The 23,260-nt window shown below is 43.2% G+C and overlaps 1 protein-coding gene across 6 annotated transcripts in view; it reads left to right on the forward strand.

Annotated features, from left to right (window-relative positions):
- LNX1 (ligand of numb-protein X 1) overlaps window positions 1–23,260 on the forward strand; it is an 84,949-nt gene that overhangs the window by 51,067 nt on the left and 10,622 nt on the right. For 4 of the 6 annotated variants that reach the window (XM_052780051.1, XM_052780052.1, XM_052780056.1 and 1 more), the window contains 5 exons: window positions 5,399–5,554; window positions 8,806–9,008; window positions 11,753–12,124; window positions 17,193–17,330; window positions 23,069–23,246. In XM_052780051.1, coding sequence (XP_052636011.1) covers window positions 5,399–5,554; window positions 8,806–9,008; window positions 11,753–12,124; window positions 17,193–17,330; window positions 23,069–23,246 — 1,047 coding nt within the window. The remainder of the gene's footprint in view (window positions 1–5,398; window positions 5,555–8,805; window positions 9,009–11,752; window positions 12,125–17,192; window positions 17,331–23,068; window positions 23,247–23,260) is intronic. The other 2 variants (XM_052780053.1, XM_052780055.1) reach the window with 1 other exon arrangement.

A 23,260-nucleotide genomic window follows, 5' to 3' on the forward strand; every position in this document is an offset into this window, starting at 1 on the left:
TTCGTCTTTAAAAAGTTGTTAGTGAGTGGCAGGCAAGAATATTACTGGGGTGTGTGGGACCTCACGTTGGGCTGTTCTGGTAACAGCCTGCGTGCTACAGCCAGGCCAGTATCTAGCACGTGGGATGTGGGATCTGAGCATCTGGGATCTATTACTGGAGCTGTCATCGATTTGCTCTATCATTTTGTTCAAGAGGTTTCATCAGCATGTGTCTGTCCCTGTAAAGCAAATGGATCACAGTGATCATACATTATAGGAAATTCATGAGTTTTGGCTAACATTTATGAAGCACTGGAAATTCCCTGTGGGAGGATGGTATGAAAGTGCAAAGTACTGTAATTATTCCAGCACTTCTGTGGGTTCCTTGGTGACAGACTTGTATTACCTCAGCCAGGCAGGTGATGAGGTAAGAGTGCTCTGCTCTTAAACAGCAGGGAGAGGCAAGTTTGTCTGACGTATGTCAAGAATGAGGGGTCTGGCAGGCAGTAACACTTAACATTTGGCATTCTCAAAGCAATAAGCAAATGTTACTAATTGCTTTGGACCGTAATTATGAAGTCAACATTAGCATTCATGCATCAAGAGGAAGTGATGATAGAGTGGGAATCATTGTCTTAATCAAGGTCTTCACTGAGCTTATTATTCCTTTGCTTGACGCCTCAGCACCTCACATGTCTTCCCAGATCAAATGTCCAGGGTAAGGGCTTTAAGAAGACAGAATATCCAACTTCCCTTTGCTCTGTATTTCAAGCTGTCATTGAAACCCTCACAAAATAAGTACAAAAGGCTGCCAAATGCTGTGTTTAAGCATCATTATTCTTTAAGTGCTGAACTGGAGAATAGTGTTCAATATTTCTTCTGCTTTATTTGCTTATTCCTTCAGGAGAGTTTCACTACGTTTCTGCGTTCTTGGTACTTACTCTCCTAGTCCACAGACTTGCTGATGTAGCCAAAATAAAACCTGATAATTCAAAACTGTGAACCTTTTCCATAAAAATAATGTGAATCTGCTCCTTGGTCTGGAAACATCATTAATAACTTCACTGTCCTAAATATTTTATTATTTTTCCCCAAATAAAATTTTGCAAATCAGTTGTCTACAGCTCTCTGAGCAGACAGACACGTTTCTCATTCCCTAGCAACTGTTCAATCCATTGTAAGCAAAAGCTTGCCCTTCTTCAGCTGGAGTGAAATTCTGCATGTCTCAAGTTCGTACTTTTCAAAAGACACCTCTTCAGGATGGGGCATAGGCATTTTTATGACTACTTTCTACCTAGGCTTATAGTTGACATTCACAATTGTTCCACTGAAAGCTTGGTTTCATGTTCAGAGTGTGTGGGTGATCTAGATGCCAACAGTACCTACCCAGCAACCCAGTGCAGTCCAGATGTTAACAGAAGGAAGTTTGTGAAGATGACACTGGCTTTTACATTTCCAGCAGAATGAAAAGAGCTGTTGGCTCCTTTTTAAGGGACATATAATGGAGCACTGAAGTGGCAATCACTCCAGGGCCCCATTGACAGTGTCAAGATTGTCATTCTCTCCTTGACTCTGCTTGTGGTTTCATTCCTCTGCACCAAGCATGCCTGTAAACTTGCAAATATATTCTACAGCACTGGAAAAACCAGGTAGGTGTGTAATTACTTAATGAGCTGTTATTCTTACGTGTGAGATCACAGAAGCTGGGTACCTAAATTACTGTATTAATTACATTTGCAAAGAATGCACTTTGATTACACAGTTCTGGAATTTGGTCTCTCAAAAAATGCAAGCAAGTAACTTGCAGTGATACAAATACAACTTTAACAAAGACCTCTACTCAGTCCTTTGCAACAGGTGCTCTGTATAATGGCATCTCAAAGGCTCTCCCTGTTTCTTCTTATTGGAGGAGGAAATGAATATACTTCTTTCTGTTGCAGTTATCATCATCCTGCCAGCTGGAGGCTTGTTTTCTTCTCCAATTCTGTGTGTTTTCTTCTTTTATTTATTTTTTTAAATCCGCAGCTGTTCTGAGCAGTCTGCAGTTGGACTCTTGGTTAGACTTGGTTGCACTCTTGGTTAGAGTTGCTGGTCAATCTTTAGGGATAGCTACAGTATGGCCTGCCCTGTGCTTGCCAAAGGTCCAGCCCAAAGCCGTTGGAAAAAAGCAGCCCCACGTGTCTGTCTCCCCATTGCCATTCTACTGGCAATGGAGGTGCTCCTGTGGGTGGTGGTTCCTGGCCTCGGAGGTCCCCACACCTGGTGTGAAAGCTGCTGCTGCCTTGCCCCAAGTTTCACAAGTTCATGTCTGGGACCACCTGAGAGCACACCTCAGCCATGCCTCATTGCTCCAGGAGACTGGACAGCACTTCACCACCTCTCTGGTGTCTCCTTTCCTCACCAGGCTTAGTCAGTGCGTGAGCAGAATAACACTGAGACTGTGTCAGCCTCACAGTGGGCACAGAGTGAAGTAACCCTTTCTTGCTGATAACCTCTTGTTGATAAAGGACCTGTCAGATCATCTGGCAAAGTTCAATGTATTATAGTCCATTTGTCCCCAGTTTTCAGAATTCCCTCATCTTAGTTCAGATGTCTCTGTTTAATCTGTGTTTTGCCCGTATTTTCATCAAAGGAGCTCTGAGAACAAAAACCATAGTGTGTACCTATGTATTGGCCCTCAGCATCAGCAGCACTGATGTCAAATTAACTATTTGCCCGCTGCAGAGTGTGTAGGTGCCTTTAATCTGAAGATGATATATCTGTTGGGCCAATGCTCGGTTGCGATATGACTGTGAGGGTGCCAGACAAAATAATCATTCCTGATGCAGGGGAAAAAATATTCAGGTAATGATGATTCTGCTTAACTTGAAGCTGAATGCAGTAATGGTTTTGGAAAACTCCTTTGCTACCCAAGGACACTGAAAAATATGATGTATAACGGCAAATGTGTTTGTGCTATAATTACAGCAGAGAAATAGTTACAGTGTAATGCTATCTTATAAGATACCTGGAGCTGGTAGCAGTCCTTCACTGTGAAGATTACTTCATGGTTTCCCTTTGCAACCTGTGGTTTGATTTGCTTAAACAATGTCATATGTGGCCATTTTGGATTTGAATGATTCAGACTTTCTTTGTTCCTCTGTTTAAATGTTTTGGTGACATTTCCAGCAGAGAACTGTTCATTGTCCAAACTGAAGAAAATGTTAGAAGTGAATGAAAAGTGCAAACACTGATGAGAAAATGTTTGGGGGAAGGAGTCATTAAGGTTTTCTCATTTTTAATAATTTGGTCATTGGTAAATAACCCATGCAAAGAAGTATTTGTCTGTAGTGCAGCACCCACGCTTGTGATATCCACCTGAGACTAATCTCATTAATAACACTTACAGCTACAAATAGCTTTCCAGGTCTGAAGTAGAAGTTAGGAGATCTTAAAAGAGATGGTTTCATTCTGAGACGTGAGGGAAGGTGTCATGGACATCCTTCCAGCACTGATGCATTTAAGATGTAATATCTTCTGACTGGATCTACTGGTGTAAACGACCTTGACAATCTACATAAATGATAAAATATCTCCGAGCAAAGAGTGGTCCAGCTTTGCTATGCTTATTTGTATCACTGTACTCTTAGTTTGGCATCACACCTCTTAAATTCACTTCCAAGAAAAATTATATATACATACACTTTACTCAAACTGATCTAGAAATACAAGTCATAAACCAGCTAATGCTTTAGGAGGAAAGAATTTGAGAATGCAATGCAAAAACCTCTATACAGTTTTACAGTAAAAGGGAGCCACGCTGCTGGTTTTCAAAAACGTTCATCAGTTCCATTTTGCAGTCAAGCCATTGTAAAATAAATTGAATTTATGATTGCTTGAGGATGTCAAATGTTGTTCAAAGTCAAACTCATTATTCTTAGTCTCATGGTGGGTGCAGTTCTACCATCCGTTATTGCTTTGCAGCACTCAAGACCAAGGCAGGCCCTGGCAGAACCGCAGAACAGACTTTCCTGTTGTATGGGTGTATCTTATTCCTACTGTTCAGTCTGAGCCCTGTTGTATTTTATATATACACATATGTAAAATAGACAGATATTATCAATACGTCAATTTTTGGGAAAGGTGCATGAAGAAAAAAAGGTAAAATAAGTGAAACACAGATGGCTCTTCGTATCAACGATTTCATGGCATTAAGGCATTAATGCTCTCTATGTGCAGAAAAGAAAGTGGCTTATCCAGCCCCAGGACAAGACAGCGCAGCCCAACTTCTGTCTCGGGAAGGCTGCACCCTGCAGGAATCCCACGCTGTTCCCCAGATTGGATGCAGTTGCAGTTCCAGTCTCCCCAAACAGCTGTTGGAAATCTTACAGAATTAGTTCAAAGCACTTTGCTGTAGGACGATGAGTCAGGCAACTTCCAGAAGAAAGAGATTGGCTCTGTAGCATTTCCTCCACTGCAGACTGGTAAAATTTGCCTGCTGTAGATGAGATAGATATAGCCACAACCCTTTTGAGACACATTCAACTCTACAACAGTTTCATTTTAGTTCTTTTGGGACTCCTTTGGTGAGAGGAATGTCCAGACGCAAGAAGAGACATTAGAGCTGGCATTGCCTTCTACCTGCCCCCTGCATCCGACCAGCATCCCTGGAGAATTAATGGAAGGGATTAAACCAAAATGATGGCAAACTGCTGGGAGAATGAAATGCTAAATGAAAATCAATTGGGATGGAAGAGTTGCAGAACAAAGTCCCACACTAGTGCAAGTGCCTGTGACACTCACAGACACAAGAATTTTCCAACAATAGGTTACACAAGCTTCGTTTAAATTCTGGTGACCAGGTGCTGGGAAGCATGAGTGTGTCTCCCTGCAGATAGCCTTTTTTGTGGGGGTGGGCTGGCTCCTCACATCAGTCAGACCTTCTGATCTAAATAAGGACTTGCAACCTGAGACACAAGTTTAGTTTGCAATGATTACCTTTTTGATTAAGCTGGACTCAAGAGTCATAGCAGACATTACACAGTGCTTTGTCACACTGGATACTGGGAACGAAGGCAGAAGTTATCCTGATGGCAACACTGTCAGAAGGAGCACGGTGCGCACAGAAGTCAGCCAAAACCTGAGCACTGAAGGAACACTACCATTAAGTATGATAAACTGTGAGGATAAAATATTAAGCATACTTAAAATTCTGTGTCACAGTCTCATGGCTGCTATACTAACGAGTGCTCAATGTCCTACATCATACCAGACAAGTGGAGTTTACTGTGTAAAGCTGGTCTCTCCTATGGTATTTGTTATTGCAATGGGATGTGTGAAAATATCAATAAAATTGCTCACTAATATAAGGAAAATATTGCTTGAGGAAAAAGCACACACAGTCTTTCTGAATGCAGATGACATTTTATTATATTGACAGATTCAGAATGCTCCATGCAACCCCCGGTGACAAAAACACAACACTCTGTGGGAAAACCTGCAAGAATCACCAAAAACAAGACAGAAAGTTTACTTCTTTCTAGATTCAGCAGCTCTTCGATATTTAAGGATTGGAAATATAAAATGGTAAAGAAAGGTATGCAATACTCCTGGGTTTTCCTGCTCTGGAAAACCTGGTCAAAGAGAACGGAGAATTCTAATTAAGAGTGTAAGGGCTGGAAAATGGGATCTGTGCAAACTGATGCTCCAGCCTCACAACAGGCTGTGTATATGTGAATGGTACAAGCCCTCAACCCAGTTGGAGTCCCTTAGATTGGGCTGCTGAGGCCCCATTCACTGTATGCAACCAGCTGCTGGAGCAGGGTCCACCTCTTCTGGGTATGGTATATGCATTAGAAAAATTCAAGTTGAAGACATTGCTTTCCAGACACAGCACCACCTTGAAATAGGTGTGATAGGTTTTGATCAAACTGCACACAATGTATGTAGACTGTTTGGTGAAAAAGTGATCATGAATTTTCTTATTGAAAAAAAATGTATTTGTGTATTCTGTACATTTAGGTTGTCAGACTTACTGTTAGTTTATCAAAATAGGCATTGGTCTTTCACTTATGACAGTCCAGGTTGTTGGTAATACAAACGTCCATGTATATGTCCGGGATGAAAACAAAAGGCAAGTCTTCCATGAAGAGAGCAGAAATTAAGGGATCATGGAGTTATTTTTGTTGCTTGGCCCATCTGAGGAGAAAATGGTGCAATTTATTAATTATATTTGATAAAGAACACAAATCAAATGAAGACAGGAGGCAAGGTAGTACATACATCCTGTTAACTATGAAAAGAGAAAACTTAGTGACTTGCAGACTGGCAAGAAAAATATCTTGGGAAGATTTGTTTTGTTGTAGACTGCACATTTCAGAAGGAAATTAAGTATTAAAAATTCCTCTAAAAGAATCTGCATAAAGTCATATTGAAAGTCAGCCAAGTGCCACTGCAAGACTTAACAAACCAGTTAAGGCATTGTTCAAGATGCAAAGAAACTTCTGTAAGTTTATACCTTATATAAAGTTATATGTAAGTCTCATGTAAGTGCAGAGGCTTGTTCACTGCCATGTTGCTCTGATTTTGCTCTGGGGTAATTACAGACTGAAATAACGTGACAGTGTCAATAGCTTGTTCAGTCCACAGTTCTCCATGGTCAAGAAATGTAACTGGGTAATTCCTTTAGAAAAATTTTCATAATGAGATATGGGAGAATGAGTGTTTGAGTCAAAAAGCACAGTTTGTTAGGACATGCCGTGAATCATCATGCAATGGGAAGTGGAAGTAGTTCTGCTATAAGACTGCTTTGGTAGCCTGCAAAATATACAGAGATATTTATTTATGCTGTTTCTGTGCAGAGAAGATCTCTGGGGATCCAGGTTATCATTTGCATTTTTACATATAAATACCCTTATAGCCACACTGAGAGTGTAAAATGTGCATGCTTATTCTGCTGCAGGGATCAGGCCTTTGGTGATTTTTGAGGAGTACTTGTATCGTCTGACTTTAAGCACCCCACTGAGATGCCAGAGTTAATTGCCTCTTTCTGCTTATATAGCGGTTGAGAGAGTTTAGCACCTCCAGAGGTGATTTAGCAGTGAAGCAGGTATCGCTCCCTTTGGGTGCCCATGCATTATAAAGGAAGCCAGAGCAAGTAGATCACCAAATTATGCATTTGGCTTAGAGGCCTGGATTTAGATGGAGTGAATCCACCCTTCAGGCTAGAGACAGTGAACAAGTTACAAGCTGGGCAAATGTTCAGAAAATAGAGGAGTATGGGGAAAATAAAGCACCTTCCATTCCTGAGACATTAAAGTTGTGCACAAAACTCAAGTAAACCCCTATTAGCACAGAAACTGCTACTACAAGAGTATAAACTAAATGAATACTTGGATATTAGGTTGATGAAGGCTGTATCGTTATCCAGATAGACTTTTATTGCCTGTCAACTCTGTGTAAAACCACAAAGTCGAAGTCTGTGCTACTGGTAGGTGCTTTTTACAGATGTGGAGGAAGACAGCTTCCCACTCCGAAGAGCATATGATCAAAGAAGTGGTAAGGGATGCAACATGGTGTTTCTTAATATTTTTTTCCTGTTCTTTCCTTCCCCTTGCTCTTTCCCAAAAGGTTCTGGTGCCTTGCTGGTTTGTTGCCTGCTAATTCTGTAGTAGAAAATATTTATTCTCTCAGATACTGCTCTGTTAATTTTTATTTAACATTTTACCTCTATTCAGTAACAGTCACTGTACTTTCATTTCTAAAATAGGCTATTGAAAAAATATTAGCACTTAATTTTTCAACTTAAAGGTTTTTCATATAAGTGCTGGATTGGACCTACACACAAAAAATTCAAAAGCTCTCTCTCCCCTTTGGGGGATTCAAAATAATTGAAGGCTGATACACCTGTGCTAGAAAACTCACTGGTGCTTTTACTTCAACTTTGCTTACTGTTGAATGTGGATTAAAATTTTGAATTGACCTAGAAGGAAAGAAAGTATTAGTGACATGCTGTGAAAGCAAACATGCCAGTGGAAAAGTAGGGTTTGGAAGACGATACTCTTATCTAGTGCATTATAAATACAAAAAGGATCTCTGCCCACCATTAGTCCCTCTTCCCTACACTCAGTTTGCCTTGGCCAGCAGAGATCTTTCCCTCCAGGCACCTTGAGCATACCGTGGTTTTAATACAGACACGTCGCAGTAAGTCATTCCTACTTCTTAGAGTTCAAGGAGTGATGAAAAGAGAAGGGTCTGGTAGGGAAACTACTGTGTGCTTTGGGTTGCCCAAGAAATCCTGCCTTTCTGTTAGCTGAAGGTAAAAGAACCCTTCCTTGGATGTCACAAGCCAAGCACCCAGTCCTCGCCTATGGCACCAAAAATGGAGGAAAACAGGGCAGTCTGGGATGCTACCAGTGAGACAGGGTGTGCAGCCTACCACAGCAGGGGTGGATGTTTGTCGAGGTGTCCGTGCCCATCTGCTCTAGGGCCAGCAAGGAACCGTGGCCTGGTTCAGAGGGGTCTCTGGTGACTAAAAATATATTTTGTTCCCTTAAAATATTAGCACGTGTAGCTGTTTTTAAGTACATTTCATCTGTCCCGATTACATCAAAGGTTTAGGGCTGTGTTTTGTGGGGAAAAAAGGAAGTTGGAATGTATTAATTAAAAATAGATCCTTTCAAGTCCACTCAGCAAGCATACGTATCCTTTCCTCCCCACTTAGTATAAATCACATCCATGCATAAAACCTAGTTTGAATAACTGGCAGGTACTTGAAGTCGTGCGGTGCATGTTTTAACAAAGCCAAGCTGTGATGTCAAATAAATACCTTACAATGTGCATTTCCAGGTTTTCCCAGGTTGTATCACCTGATTCCAGATGGAGAAATTACCTGCATTAAGATCAACCGTACCGATCCCCATGAAAACCTGGCCATTAGGATTGTGGGAGGCAGTGAGACTCCTTTGGTTCACATTATTATACAGCATATTTATCGAGATGGGGTAATTGCCAGAGATGGAAGATTGCTGCCTGGAGACATGATACTAAAGGTACAGTACTGTGGAGGTACAAGATAAAAGTATCCTAACAAAGAATAAGATGGTGTAAGTCAGTCATGGGATGAGATTTGCAGTGTTGCTTGTTTGCGTGGGTAGAATAATGCATGCAGAGACATGCAGTCCCTTTGCATGCTGTGATGATTTCATTCATTTCAACAGGTTTTGAGGCTCACAGATTTGTTTATTTCTCCTATTCACTACCAGGCCTCTCTGATTTCTGCCCAAACACAGTAGATCCAAAATGCAATGTAGTGCAATATACTGTTGGCATTTCTGACCCAGGGGTACAGAAGTTTTTTTCTGAAAGCAGAGGCTGGGCTTTTTGTCCAGTTTGTTTCTACTGAACTGTGGGCTTAAATCTCAGTTAGTGAGGTTTCCATTGCCTTACATCCCACTTACACCAGGATAGGTGATAGGGGCCTGATCAGGGTTAAGTTATTTATTTCAGCATCTAGCTCCTCTGTATGATGTATTCAGCACTGCAGAGCGTGAGACATTGCCAGCTCTATTTTGGGAGTGTTGCTCCACCAGCAGCCACAGGTGAAATCTCTAGGAACGAACTTGAGCAGCATTAAGGCATTAGCTGTTGGCTACTACTTCTGCTCCTGTTTCTATAGAAATGTATAACAGATGAACGAGAATTAGGCCAGATGGTTAAAGATCATGTATCTTGTGAGCAGTGGCTTCAGCAATAGCTTTTGAATGGGAACTGCACTCTCAGCTGCCTCAGCGACTTGGAGCTCTGCAAGGATGCTAAATTGTATTAATGTTTCAATCCTTAGAAGAAAAGAGTGAGGACAGAAAATAGTAGTTACTTTCCTCACTTTGATGGTGTGTAGTTGGAGTGCACAGGTATATTCACATTGCAAGCCAAAGGTACAGCTGCAGCTCACCCAGGTATACCCCAAGCAGCTTAAATCAGCTAGCTCAAATATTAGTGACAGCATGGCCAGAGATGGCAAAGAGCTCAGCATAGGTTTTCCAAGTTACAGGTAAACATTCGAGCAGGCTGCTTCGTTCACTGTGGGCCATGCTGCCATGGATAGACTGGTGCTGGTACCCAGGCTAACCAGTGTGGCATTAGCTGGATAAGGCTATAGCAGCTGGAAGTGGGGTGGACTGCAAGGTCTAGCATGCATATGTCAGGGTCGTCTTCCAGGTGGGACTGGATGCCCATCTTACTGCCTACTCTGGCATACCTGGCTGGTAGGGTTAGTGAATAGTTCTCTCAGCCCTACTGACTTCTTCTACTACATATTTCATGTGAGTAATTATTAAGGATACCATCCTTTGAAGTTCAGAGGACCACCTGTAAGCCACTATGCTTTCCTAGCTTTTGCTGATCCCAGCGGTAGCTGAGGACACTTGAGGCATGCCAGGGTTGTGACATGCCTTCTGCTTCTGAAAGACCATGGTCAAAAGGATTTCTCAGGATCGTGATGTGGGCATACTTTGCTCTGGCACTGTTTAAACATGCCTCTGGATTGTGGTTCCAGGCAGCAGCTGGATGAGCGTCACCCAGTCGTGCGTTTCAGGGAGGCTTTTTGTCCTGGTGCCAGCACAGAGTGGCAGAGTTAACGGCACCACTGAGCCAAAACTGTTCCTGCAGGGCACATCCAAACTGCAGTGGGAAGCTGTGATTGCAGCACAGACGGGCCGTCTTAGCTCTCCCCAGCTGTGGCTGACCGCCCAGGGATTTACTGAGGATTCCCAGCAATTTCGGCCGCATGCTGGTGCAGCTCACTCCGTTCGTGGTACCCAAGCTGGCAGCTTAAAGTTAGTTGAGCTGTGTGTCTAGGGGTGCAGTCCCCCCATCAGACTGCAGTGGGGACAACCACTGCAAAAACAAATGCTGGTCAAAGGCTTTTGTCTGTGCTGGGGAACATTTCTGTTGCAGTTTGGAGACGTTTCTTAATATTTAAATGGTTCAACCCGTGCAATGTAAAACTACATGGAAATAACTTGTCTGATTCAGGTTTTCCAGCCAGCAACGACTTACAACCTTGCAACTGGTTTTCATTTAGCAGTGATAAAGCGCAATGCCTAGTCACTCTTACACACACGGACATGACGGGATTGATTTGAAGCTCTTTTTTTTCTCTTTCTTTTCCCCTGCCAAATTAAAGAAGTGGCAGTTACGCAGTTTTACTACCATCTGAGCTAAATCTTACCTGGAAAACACTGAGAAATGTAAAAAGCCTGATTCTCTGGTGTGGTATATCAGCATAATTGCTAGTAAATATCCAGGGATTTTAAACTTCTGCTTGAGGCTCTTTTCTTCATTTTAGTTAGAGATTCATTAGTGGGGAACATTTTTTTTACTGTACCTAGAACAGCTGGGAGATAATGAAGAAGAGAAACAGCAGGAAAGTGGTGGGAGTGAAAGGAAAGGCTGGCAAGGCGATATGAAATCAGAAGCTAGTGGAATAAAAGTAAGATATATGAAAGGATATTGGAGCTTGGGAAAGAGCAATAATAAAGCTGAAAAATAACATGTATGTCTGGAGACTATCAGGGAGAAAGTGGGAAAAAAGAGGCAGAAAGTGTCTGTACAGCACGTCTTTTCCTTGGGGGGAAGACTGTTCTGCATCGCAAACTTGGCCTCCTGTGTAACACAGTTTGAAGTAGCACACGTCACTTCGTATAAAGACATCTGTGTAAATAGATCTGCCCTCTCCAGTGCCAATTCAGATTAGATGGTCTTTCTGCTGCTGATTTACGCTTCTCTCTTCCAGGTAAATGGCATGGACATCAAAAATGTGCCTCACAACTATGCCCTATCACTCCTGAAGCAACCCTGCCACATACTCCGACTGACGGTGCTCCGAGAGCAGAGGTACCGATGCCGAAACAGCGGACTTTCCCTTGATGCTCACTGCAATAGGGACGACAGTTTCCATGTTGTGCTAAACAAAAGCAGTCCGGACGAGCAGCTGGGAATAAAGCTGGTCCGCAGGGCCGATGAACCGGGGGTATTTATTTTCAACTTGTTGGAAGGCGGCGTGGCTGCCCGTGATGGACAGCTTCAAGAGAACGACCGGGTGTTGGCCATCAATGGGCATGACCATCGGTACGGCAGTCCAGAGAGCGCAGCCCAGCTGATACAGGTTTGTCACCACCACTTTGACCCCGGTTTCTGAACTTTGCAAAAACCAAGCAGTGTGGTTTCACCACCCATTGCAAAGCAGGGGCCAAACTTAATGTGTGTGTGTTTGGGGGAGGGAAGGAGATGTGTCAAGCTTGGATGGGAATTTACACCTCTAAAAGCTCCTTGGTTTCACTGTGGGTACAAGGGTGAATACAGGCATGCACTCTTGCAGTGATGCCGGTTACCATCAGGCTTTGTAATGTATAGATCAATGTAAGCCTCCATATATTCTGTGCATCACCAAAGAGTGATGCCATCTGCCAAAAAGCAGGCCAGCCTGCACCCTGGAAGCACTGGGTCCAGCTGGGTCCTGCCTCCTCCAGCTCAGAAGGAGCTGCAGTGCTCCCTGTTGCAGCCCTGGAGCAAACCAGAGCAGCCTATGGCAATGGACGGCCTGTTTCAGGATGAACGTTACCCTCCCATTACCCTCCCAGACTCGGTGATTTTCCATGGGTGTGTTTTACGACTGAAGGTACTCCATATCTTGTAGATACTTTTTACCTAAATCCAGCATACGGAAATCCAGATGTCTGGGAAACAATGGATCTGTCTGTAGCTGTAGTTTTTATAAATCTCTATTTAGACTCACGTGGAGAACTAAAGGGATGCCTCTGCAATGCACTAAACAGTCTTACCACAAAACTGTCAGAAGAAAAACCCTGTGTCTTTCTCAGCTACAAAATCAGTCAGCTTCTGCTGAATTTCCCCTCCAGAACCATTTTCATTTGTTTTCTTTCTTTACAGCCTACGTTTTTAGAAAACTTCAACATGAGAAACAAAGCCAAGAGTATTTTGTTGCTTTTATCTCATATTCATAGCAGTTATTATACTTGTGCAATTTTACATTTCATTTGGAGGCATGCAGAATGTTCACAGAATTTCATGTGCCTCAATAACAAGATGTCAAATCAGGCTGGCTGCTTCCCCTTTCTGACAGGTATACTTAGGGTAACATGAGTCAGACTGAAAGAAGCATTCGAATCCGTGCATTTTGTGGAAAGGATTCCTCCTTCAGCATAGGTTCACAGTTGGCTGTAGCCAACTTTTACCGAGAAGTTTATAGCATATGTAAGGAAAACGGCGTCCCCTTGCATAATGCCAGTTGTTGAAATTCCGGTCCAGCATCTTTCTGGATTACTTTATGTAGCTCACTAACTGGGAGCAGAAGGCAGCGGGGAGGGGAGGTTTAAATTCTCTGAGGGGAACAAGTCTGGGACGAAAACCTTTCTACAACATTGGTATTCTTGGAACAGTTCTTTATGGCTACAAAACAAGGCAACAGTGCTTCATAAGCAAAAAACACATGCAGCCTAGAGATGAAATGGAAAAAATGACTAATGAGACCATTCACACACAAGTGTTTAAAAATGCAACTAAAGCTCTTATTGGGTTCCAAAGAGTGGATGTTATTTATAATAATGCTTGAAATGCACACCAGTCCCTGAGAATTTAAACAACATGCCCATCAAAGGGGAGACTCAGGTTTCTAAACAGCCAAGATTACATTGCATTTATGTGAGCTCTGTGAATTACATTTGTCTAATGCAAAATTCCTGGAACCTGTGTCTTTTTTGTCATGTTTTTTCATCAATTATCACTTGCCTTTCCTGTTTCTATGTTATGCCAGAGAAAAACCGTTATACTGAAGCCACAAATGTTTTGCATTTGCTTCTTACACGAAGGGATGTTTTACTGTGTCCTCTGATTTCTCAACAGTATCCTGCCTGTTGAGACCTCAGCGTGTGTCAGTCACAGTACATTGAGGTCTTCAAATTAATGGTGGTGGAAGCTTCAAATATGCCATCGGTTCCTCTAAAAACAGGACTAACATTCACTAAAAGGTGGTGGTGGTTTATTAGGCCAAGCACAGCTGGTAGAACATCAGATTTCTGTGGAATCTGATTAGTTTTGACTTCATAACGAATAATTGAGAAAAATCTGATTCTTCAGGCCTTTAGCAATTATACATTAGCATATGTGAAGGAGTTGTTAATCAGTAGATTAGGTGTCTGGCTGTTTATATGCTCAGTCACAAGAACTGAAATGAAGAAAACACGTAAGTGCTAATTAGGAACGTGCACACATCGTAACACTTGGGAGTTTGCTGCTTCCCATTTGTCGCGTCATCTTTAGTCATGGCCTTGTGTCAGATGTGGCACTTTTAATCTAAATAACGTGACATTCCACATCTGTTTTCCATGGGAGAGACAAGAAAAGGAACAAGGTAACAGATCAGTGGGCGCTCGTGTGAGCACATCAAGCCGAGCTGCACTGGTTGAGCCAGACTTTACTGCCTCCAGATGTTCGCCCTCCTCTCTCCCTCTTTCCCCACCACAGTTCGGAGCAGCTGCGACGGGTCCACGACCCCCTCTCCATCACGACAACCGCCGCCGGCAGAAAGCAGGTCGTGATGTGGAGCGCATCCGCGCTCCATCAACCCTGTGAGAGATGGGGCAGCTTCTGCCGAGAGCAGCACGGCTGCCTTTTTTTAAGATGCGGTTGCCTACTAGATACTCAGAAGTTGCCACCGTGTCTCTGCCTCCCTGCTTGATTTGCTTTGGCTGTAACACAAATTTTAATTCTAGTAGATTGTTTCAGCTATTACTTGCATTCAGTCTCAAAGCTAACCTCGTTTCTTTAATTCTTGCTTCAGCATAAAAAAAACAGAAGGAATTGTGGGAAAAAGAAGTGGTGAGAGGGAGGGAGGGAGCAGAATGAAGCAGTAGTTAATATTCTGATCAGGAGAAATGTTAATGGGTTTTTATATGGAAGTACATAAATACAAAAGCTGGTCTTGTTGTTTGGATAACTTTTTAAAACACTCTGGACTTCTGAGAAATTACCCAACTTGACTGACCTGGAGACAAATGTGACATTGCAATAGAGACTCTTGTTGAACTTTTGCTAGTCATTCTACAAGAATTAATCACATTTACAACCTTGCTCTAAATAACCAACTTTGAGACTAACCATGTGGCAGCAGATGAGTTTTAAACAGAAGTTGCCTAAGTTGAAGTTGTTTGTTTCAGAGAAAACTGGATTTTCATGGGGCCATATGCCCTTACGAGGTTTAGTCTTGTATTGTTCAGTTCCATCTCAAACATATTACAAACTAGGGACCAGGGTGGTTTCCTTTCTCCCAAGATACAGCATTCTGCTTTTGGGTACCAGCTGAGTCCAGAGTCCAGGAATTAATATTCCATAGAAACACACCTGGTGAAAATACCTAGAAAGCTATTTTGAAATATGTGCGTATGTACCAAATGATGTATTATGAAGCTGTGGAGATTTTTGTTGCTGGTGAAAAAAATAGCATCCCCAAAGATATTGGGGCAGTAACAAAGAAGTGCACATTTTTTACTGAGAAATCACCTTCCTTGGAAATAGCACAGCCTGAACATGCAGATTTCAGGCTTGAAGTTGGAGGTTTAGGAGAGGTAGGTTGCTTTTTTTTTAACTATAGTGACATTTTTCAAAAGCATTTTTTAACTCTCAGCTACTACTATTGAATTCAGTTCCAGAAAAGACAAACCAAACTATAAAAACAAAAATCCCAGGGGCTTCCTCTGGCTTCTGTTAATTGTCTGCAGGAGATTTGATTTCAATAGCGCAACTGGATCTGGGTTTGGTTTCCAGCTGCTTGTTCAACGCCAGCTTGGAGCTTCTCCCCAGCGAGCAGGGCACGTCAGCATGCCAGCAAGCGATTCTGGAGGTCTGATGCCGCCAGGGCTGCGGTACCAACAAGCATTGCTGCTGCAGCCCCAGGGGGATCAGACCTCCAGACATGCTTGCCGGGGGGGCTCCACTTTTGATTCTAAGCAGTTGCTCGGTAATAACCTGCGAGCAAGCAGGCAGGAGTCCCTCTGGAGACTGGTCCTTAAGAGCCCCTCCTGCCTGCCACAACACCAGGGTCTTTAGCCTGGAGAGAAGGAGATTAGAGGATTAATTTTTTTTATCTTCTGCGTATGCTTCTATAGCACTGAGGCTGTTTCTATACTTCAGTTCAGTTCAGTATGTTGGTTTGCCCTTACGGCAGACATCTATGATTTACCCAGCTAAACCCCACTCCCTCTCAGCTCTATCTTTACATCGCTGTTGTCTTGAACAGATTCATATGAGCCTCACTGAGGGAAGAATGAAGCCATTTGCTTCTAGGGAAACAGTGCTGATTCAATAAGGCAGAAGAAATTCACCTGTACACAGAATTAATAACAGTAATATCAGGCACACACAGAACACCTTAAAAATAATGAGCAAACATAACTCAGTAGAAGCTTTGCAGCATCTCTCAGGCACGTAAGTATTATGACTGCATTGTGCAAAAAGGCCCAGAAGCATTTTGAGCTTATTTTGGGTTAACTGTTTTTGCAGCTCCTGTTCCTAGAGTGAGAGTTTGGGCTAGTTTCCCATCCTAAACTCCATTACTCTGTGTGCTTGCTTGTGCCCTCCCTCTTTCTTTTTGCTCTTGTGCAGTAGGATTTTACTTCTCAAAATGGTTGCACATCCCTTTCTTTAAGCTGCCTTACATTTGTCATGCTCACTGCATGCAGGTGAACTCAGTTACATCATTTATTCCCCACTTTCATCAGCCAAGGCTTGAACACATCCCTCGTTACAGGGTTAATTGCACCTTTTTCAGAGTTCCTGTCTGGCAGCAGCAGCTCTGGTTGTCTCTCTCTCCTGTGGCAGGCACGTTGCTGCTCTGTGGTGGTGTACGCAGGTGTGTGCGAGAGCTGATTGGCACTCGCTGTGGTGGATCACTTCTTCCAGCCAGATTTGGGGCAGATAGGAAGGGGTTTTCAGAGTTAACACCAAATTTTCAAAAGAAGTATTAAGTAGCTGGCAGTAAATTTTTATGAACTTTATTGACCTGAACTGATGCTACTGCTTTATGTCATTGCAACCACGTTAAGTGTGGTTTGGATTTCCCACTAAGTGGGACCCACGTTTCTTGAATCCTCTGGGGCTAAAGTGCAGGGGTTTATTGCACCGGGGCGGTGGGATTCACTCTGTACCTCCTCCCACAGGCCAGCGAGAAGCAGGTTCACTTCGTCGTGTCGCGGCAGACCAGGCAGCAGACCCCCGACCTCTTGCAGGAGACGGGCTGGAGTTACGGCTGCGGCAGCCCCCAGCCCTGTCCCACCGAAAGAAACAACCCCGGCAAGGTGAGGGCACGAGCGCTCGCGTGGTTTCTCTGCCATCCGTGGGACAGGGCACTGGGAGGGCAGCTAGCATTTTAGTGTCTTGGGGTGTTATATCTGGTTTCTGTCACCAGAAGAAGCATGCCTTCTTTTGCAATGGAAACGTAAAAGCTGTGCTCCTCATTATTGATAGACTGCTTCTGCCCTGACTCTGGCTGGGGTGGGGAGGGAAGGAGAAGGCAAGGGGCAGTGGTGGGGCAGGGGGCTGATGTGCACACAGCATCCTGGCCGTGGGCACGGACCTGGCCAGCGGCGCGAGCCAGCATGGGGCAATGCGCTCCAATGAAAATAAGAGGCTTATCTGAAGTTTCTCCATCTGGAGCAAAGTCTTCAGGCAAAAAGCTTTCATACACTGGCCTGAGAGATTCCCATAAGCTGCTTGAAAATTACAGTAATTATTAGTCTGTTGCTCATTTCTTAAGACACCCATGCTCTGACCCAGCTGGCAGTTTGGCGGCAGGTAGTGGCTGCAGTCTCCGTGGCTGCTGCAAGCATGCCGTCTTTCTGTGGAGCTCTGGACCCAAAATATGTTGGTTCGGCTCTGGCAGCACAGCTGGACCCAACCCAGGGCCATGTGGCACAGAGCAACCTTCTCGCCCAGATATGGCTCTGGTTCCCAAACTGTCCCTCCAACCGCTCCTCTGTACCCGGTTACATCATGTGTTTAGTGCATTTAGACCTGCAATATGCTCTCTGCATAAGGCAGAGAGACTCTCATGGTCAAATATATGAGGTTTTAAAGCAGAAACCAATGCAGCAAGAGCTTTGAAAATGCCTTTTCTGAGTTTACTCGATGCTACTCTTTGCACTATAGACACAACAAGGTATGTCCTTGCAGGAGCTGAATTTGTTTATTTCACTAAATTTAAAGTCACATGCCTGGTTAATTTACATTAATCGCTCTGAGTGTCACCACTTATGCAAAGCCTTGCGAGCTGGTCCCCTGGCCACCCGTGCCAGGGGTGCATCAGGGAGGTGGACAGGCAGGGCTGGTTTAAATCCATCCTGCCTGATGGGGAGCCAGATGTGTCCTTAAAGGGACCTTTGGACGGAACCAGCTGCCAGATCGGCTGCACAGCTGTCAGCCAGGAGCTCTGCATTTTACAAATGCTTAAAGATGCTTAAAGATACCCATTTTTTGCAGTTTTTATTTATTTTTTTTAAACTACATTATTCAGTGTTTTTATGTGTAAAAACTATACTAGTGTCTATTTATCTATTTTTAGTTTTCCTTTTCCACAAAGTCACAATCACAGCCCTTGTTAGGTGAGACTGGATCAGCAGGAGTTAAACCAGTGAGCAGAGTCAATGCTTGGTAGCTACTACCCAGTAGCAAATAGTGCCCAACTAATCATGCATCTGCAAGGCATTACTTCCTAATGAAGTAATGATTTCCCTAGGGAGATATGTGTAGGACAGCAATTAGCTTGTGTTGCTACTGTATGATTTCTAGTGAAGCTCCAAGCACCTGCTAGATCTACCACATTGATCTGATTAATTGATCCCACATGGGATTATTTGGGAACATGACTTGTCTTCCATAAACTGCCCTAGATCTTCGTTTTCTCTTCCTGTACCGAGAGGTGTTAGATAGCAATTCTTGGTAAATTCAACACCATTTTGGGTAGCTGTGAGATTGAAGGGCCAATGTTGACCTTGCAACAGTCCTTTAAAGACTAATGAATCATCTTTTGTTGGATAGGTCACGGCTTTTAGGAGGATTTCCAGTTTGCCACAAGAGGTGGGTGCTACATAAGAGCATGAGTGGGCATGCTGCTGTGGGCTTCTGTCCAGTGCCACCATTTGGGCACTTTCCAGGGAAGATCACAGCCAAAAAAAGAAAATTCTGAGCTGTTCATAGCTCCCTTTAGCTTTGTGTGTGTGCAGTGGAAGGCTTATATCAGAGAAATGCTCTGGCAATAGATCAGGAAACCAGTACGGCCGGTGGACACGATCGGCTTCAGACACTGTAGGCTTTTGGTCTGATAAAATCATTATTGGAGTGTTGTTTGCCCTTTTATAGGGTATGAGTGTGTCAGTTTGAATTTCCCATGCTTTTTTGCTGAAGGTTTAACTGAACAGCCTTTGCAAGTCAAGATCTTTAAACTCTAGGCTTTGGCAGACTTAAAATGTTATTTGTTTTTAAATAGACATTAGTGCAAGAGTAATGCTTGCAAGCCTAGGGCCTGTAGGGTGTCCTAACGCAGTGCACACGCCTGCTCAAAACCAAGGCAATGCTTGTTGGCCGGACTTTACTGTCAAGAGATTTTCCTGTGTGTGCATGGTTTGATAAGTCTGTTACCTGCTGCGATCAGTGCGATTGCTTTATTATGTGCGATTGATAGAGAGATTGCTAACTGACTTGAATTCTGATTAATTTTAAGGTGTGTTTTGTCCCCTGAGCTTACTGTAGGAGGTGATATTAGCAGGTCAGGAATGCTCTTTGAGGGAAGCAGCTCTCACTGTAGAGCATGTATGTAAACGTGGGCTGAAATCTGCTCCCAAGCCTTGGCTGTATTCAGCACCAAGAATAAACTCTAGCTTCCAGCAGCCGCCTTGCTCGCACGATGGCTCACGAACCGCTTTTGGCCAAGCTGTTGCCCTCATGACAGCCTGCCTCCATCTGGAAAGCACGAGGAGGCGGCTCTCTTTCAGGCCAATGCCAATGGCAATCAGCCACGCAGCCAACAAGGCACTGGAGAAAGAGGAGGACGGTCTGTAGTGACCAGGTCCTTCTCTGGCAGCGGTGATGCCGGGTGTATGGTGTGCCAGGAGATTGTTCCTGCACAGGCTCTCACCGAGCTGTTTTCCTGCATATGGAGATAGGGGAGGCACAGCCCAAGGTGTTCTGGCTGCTGCCTGGAATCAGAAAAGAAAAGATGTCAGAAACACTTTCTTGTGCAGCTGAGGTTGTTAAGCTGGGCTGTAACGCATAAACAGGCCAGATTCGATTTCTTTGAAGTCGGTGGGAGCTTTGCCATTAATTAAATAGCACTTGTTTTTAATTGGAACTCTTTTCTTACTCCTTTCTAACAAATTGCCTAGTACTTAAAACAAATCTGTCACCCTGTTGCTTGAGCAAGCAATGTTTTCTGACCGTACGAGCAGGTTAGTCTTCAGGTGAAGTACATTTTGCAAACAGACGCAGATACATCTTTTGCCTGCAAGACACGTGTCATGGCTTTGATGTTGTGATAATCTGCCGTAAATATTTATTTTCCAGTAAATATACAGAAAAGAAAAAAAATAAAAAGAGGAGGAGATGAACTGTTATGTTTTTCTTTTCCTGACCTCCAAGGTCACTTCAAAATGACAGAGAAGGACAATTGTTTAGAAGAGAATGCATTGAAATGCAGGCACTGATAAACATTGCCTTTTAACTGGTTTACTCATTATCAGTTGTACCTCCAAGAAAGCTCTACGTGTGTTTACTAAGAAAGGCTTTACTTTCCTTTCATCACTGCCTTCGTCTCAGCCGAGTCGACCCAATTCCTTTCTATCTGCAACCATGTAAAAAATGACATGTGCAAGAGTAGCTTCAAAGGAAAACTGGTCCTACATGGTTGAGCATACAAGTACCAGTACTTTTATGATTCTTCATTGAAAGGTAACAGGACAATTTGCTACCAAGCACTGCTTTGAAATCTGCTTCTCTCTGCACCAATTCCTCAAAAATAGAGCATTAGCCAGTTTATCAGCTAATGCTGTTGGTGTCTGAGACATGATGGACACTTCATAAGTAACGGGATTGCTCTGAACTCTCCAAGCTGCAAGTCTAATTCCAATTTCATCTCTTGCTACAGAATTCCAGACTGCATTTTTGTGAAAATTAGTACTGCCCCTATCCCACATGCTTCAGGAATTAGCCTTTTCCTGATGGAAAGCCATTCCTTTCCAAGGGAAAAAGGACAGCATTTTTGCACAAATATGGATGAAACATTAAGTTTATTTTGCACAAAGATAGAACTACTATGTTTAAAACATTTACACCTTAAAGACAAAGGTGAAAGGTTAAAAATATCTGGACTAGAACATTTATATTTTTTTAAAAGGGAGTGTTGTAAAACCTTCAGATTTTTTAGGTTCATTTGCAAGCCATAAGCCCAATTACTCTGAAACAGTGCCTGTGTTCTGCATGGATCAGATGTGTTATGTCCAAACAACTGTATCACTTTTTGGTTTTTGTCCTGGTGACTAAAAGAAGACCTTTTCCACTGAGCTCTTTGCCTTTTTGTTCCTGGAGCTCTGTGGCAGCCACTGTTCTTCTGCTCAAGCATCTAGAGATCCTTTGCTAAGCTGCTAAAAGGTTCTGGGGTTCGTTGTTGATGTTGCATCACAGAAATCCTGATGTGGAGTTAGTTCCACCAAACATACCTTTAAAAAAAAAAACAAACCAAATATATAGCCTGCCCTACTCCCACAAAAACTTCTTGCCGCTGTCTTCCTTCACCCATCATCATCACTGCGGGAGCAGCCATGGACTTGCCTGCTCCACTTTCTGTGCTGCTGGCCCAGGAATTGAGGTGGAATGTCTTTGTAGGATCTTGGATTTCTAAGAAGAGATTAATGTGGCTTTAAATGAGTTTTACAGCTTATTTTTGCATATTATAAATGTGTGGTCACACTTGTGAGTGAGAAGGTTGGGGTTTTTTTTAATATGCATTTTAAATATATTTAGCAGCATGCTATTATATCTACATAGGAGCCTGGAGTGGATGGTGCTGTTCCTGCAAGAGAGGCTGGGATCTTCAGGAGCTGATGCCAGGAGCACAGCTTATGAAATACTTAAGGAAATCAAAGCATTTAACATTTAAATCCAGGTTTTCTGGAGAAGCATCCTTGTCTTTTCAACTCTTCTGTAAGAGCTGGATGTGTTGTAAACATGACATTCTGTTCACAGGTTTTGTTGAAGCTTGTGTTGCCTCTCCATCCCGAGGCTGCCTGTGAGTTTGCTTCACTCATACACTAGTTACTGCATGATCAGCGGTGTGTATGCAACTTTTCCTGTTCAGGGGGAGGAATAAGGGGATGACTGTCCTCAGACAGTAGAGCAGGCTGTCCCAAAGTGACCTTTTAAGCAAAAGCACTAGGAAGAGCGCCCTGGAAGCTGCTGGCTCTTCACTCTATAAATGTCCTTCTCTTCCTGAACAGAAACATATTCTTCAGGTGTATTCCCACTAGTAATTTACACAGAAACACAGAAATCTGGAAGAGCAAATGAAGTGTGTATCTTCTAATCTGTCCCTAAGAGTTTTATTCCTTTAACCCAGGTGGACCATTTCTCATTAACTGTACAGATGATGCTCAGACTGCAAGCCGCAAGATAAGAACCATGACCTGATAGTCAAAGATATGAGGACCAGTAGTGATAATATTAAGAACATTTTTTTTTTTAATCAGATTTCTTATTTACATTTCAAAGACCTGCTTCTATTAGTCTCAACACTAAAACTCTTCTGATTTTGGCGGGACCAGTGCCTGACTTTAGCTGTTAAAGCATGGATTATCTTGCCGGTAGCTCTGACTCCACAGATGCCTAAACCCTGGAGAAAGTCATGCTTGCCATCTGGCCAGGCATGGCAGGCGGCTGTGAAGTGCTTTGGTATTCCCTCAAAGAATATTCATTTCAGCAGAAAATGCCTAAGCTGTCAGGGAGATCCCTGTGTCCACTGTGTTTGTTGTTGCTGTTTTCTCCATCACAGAGCACCCTTCACACCGTCACCTGTCACGAGAAGGTGGTGGCTGTCCGGAAAGATCACACAGAATCGCTAGGAATGACTGTAGCAGGCGGAGCATCTAACCGGGAATGGGATTTGCCTATCTATGTGATAAGTGTCGAACCTGGAGGAGTTATCAGCAGAGACAGCAGGATAAAAACAGGTAAAAAGAGGGGA

Source organism: Harpia harpyja, chromosome 2 (assembly GCF_026419915.1).
Source record: "Harpia harpyja isolate bHarHar1 chromosome 2, bHarHar1 primary haplotype, whole genome shotgun sequence".
Classification (NCBI taxonomy): Eukaryota; Metazoa; Chordata; class Aves; order Accipitriformes; family Accipitridae; genus Harpia; species Harpia harpyja.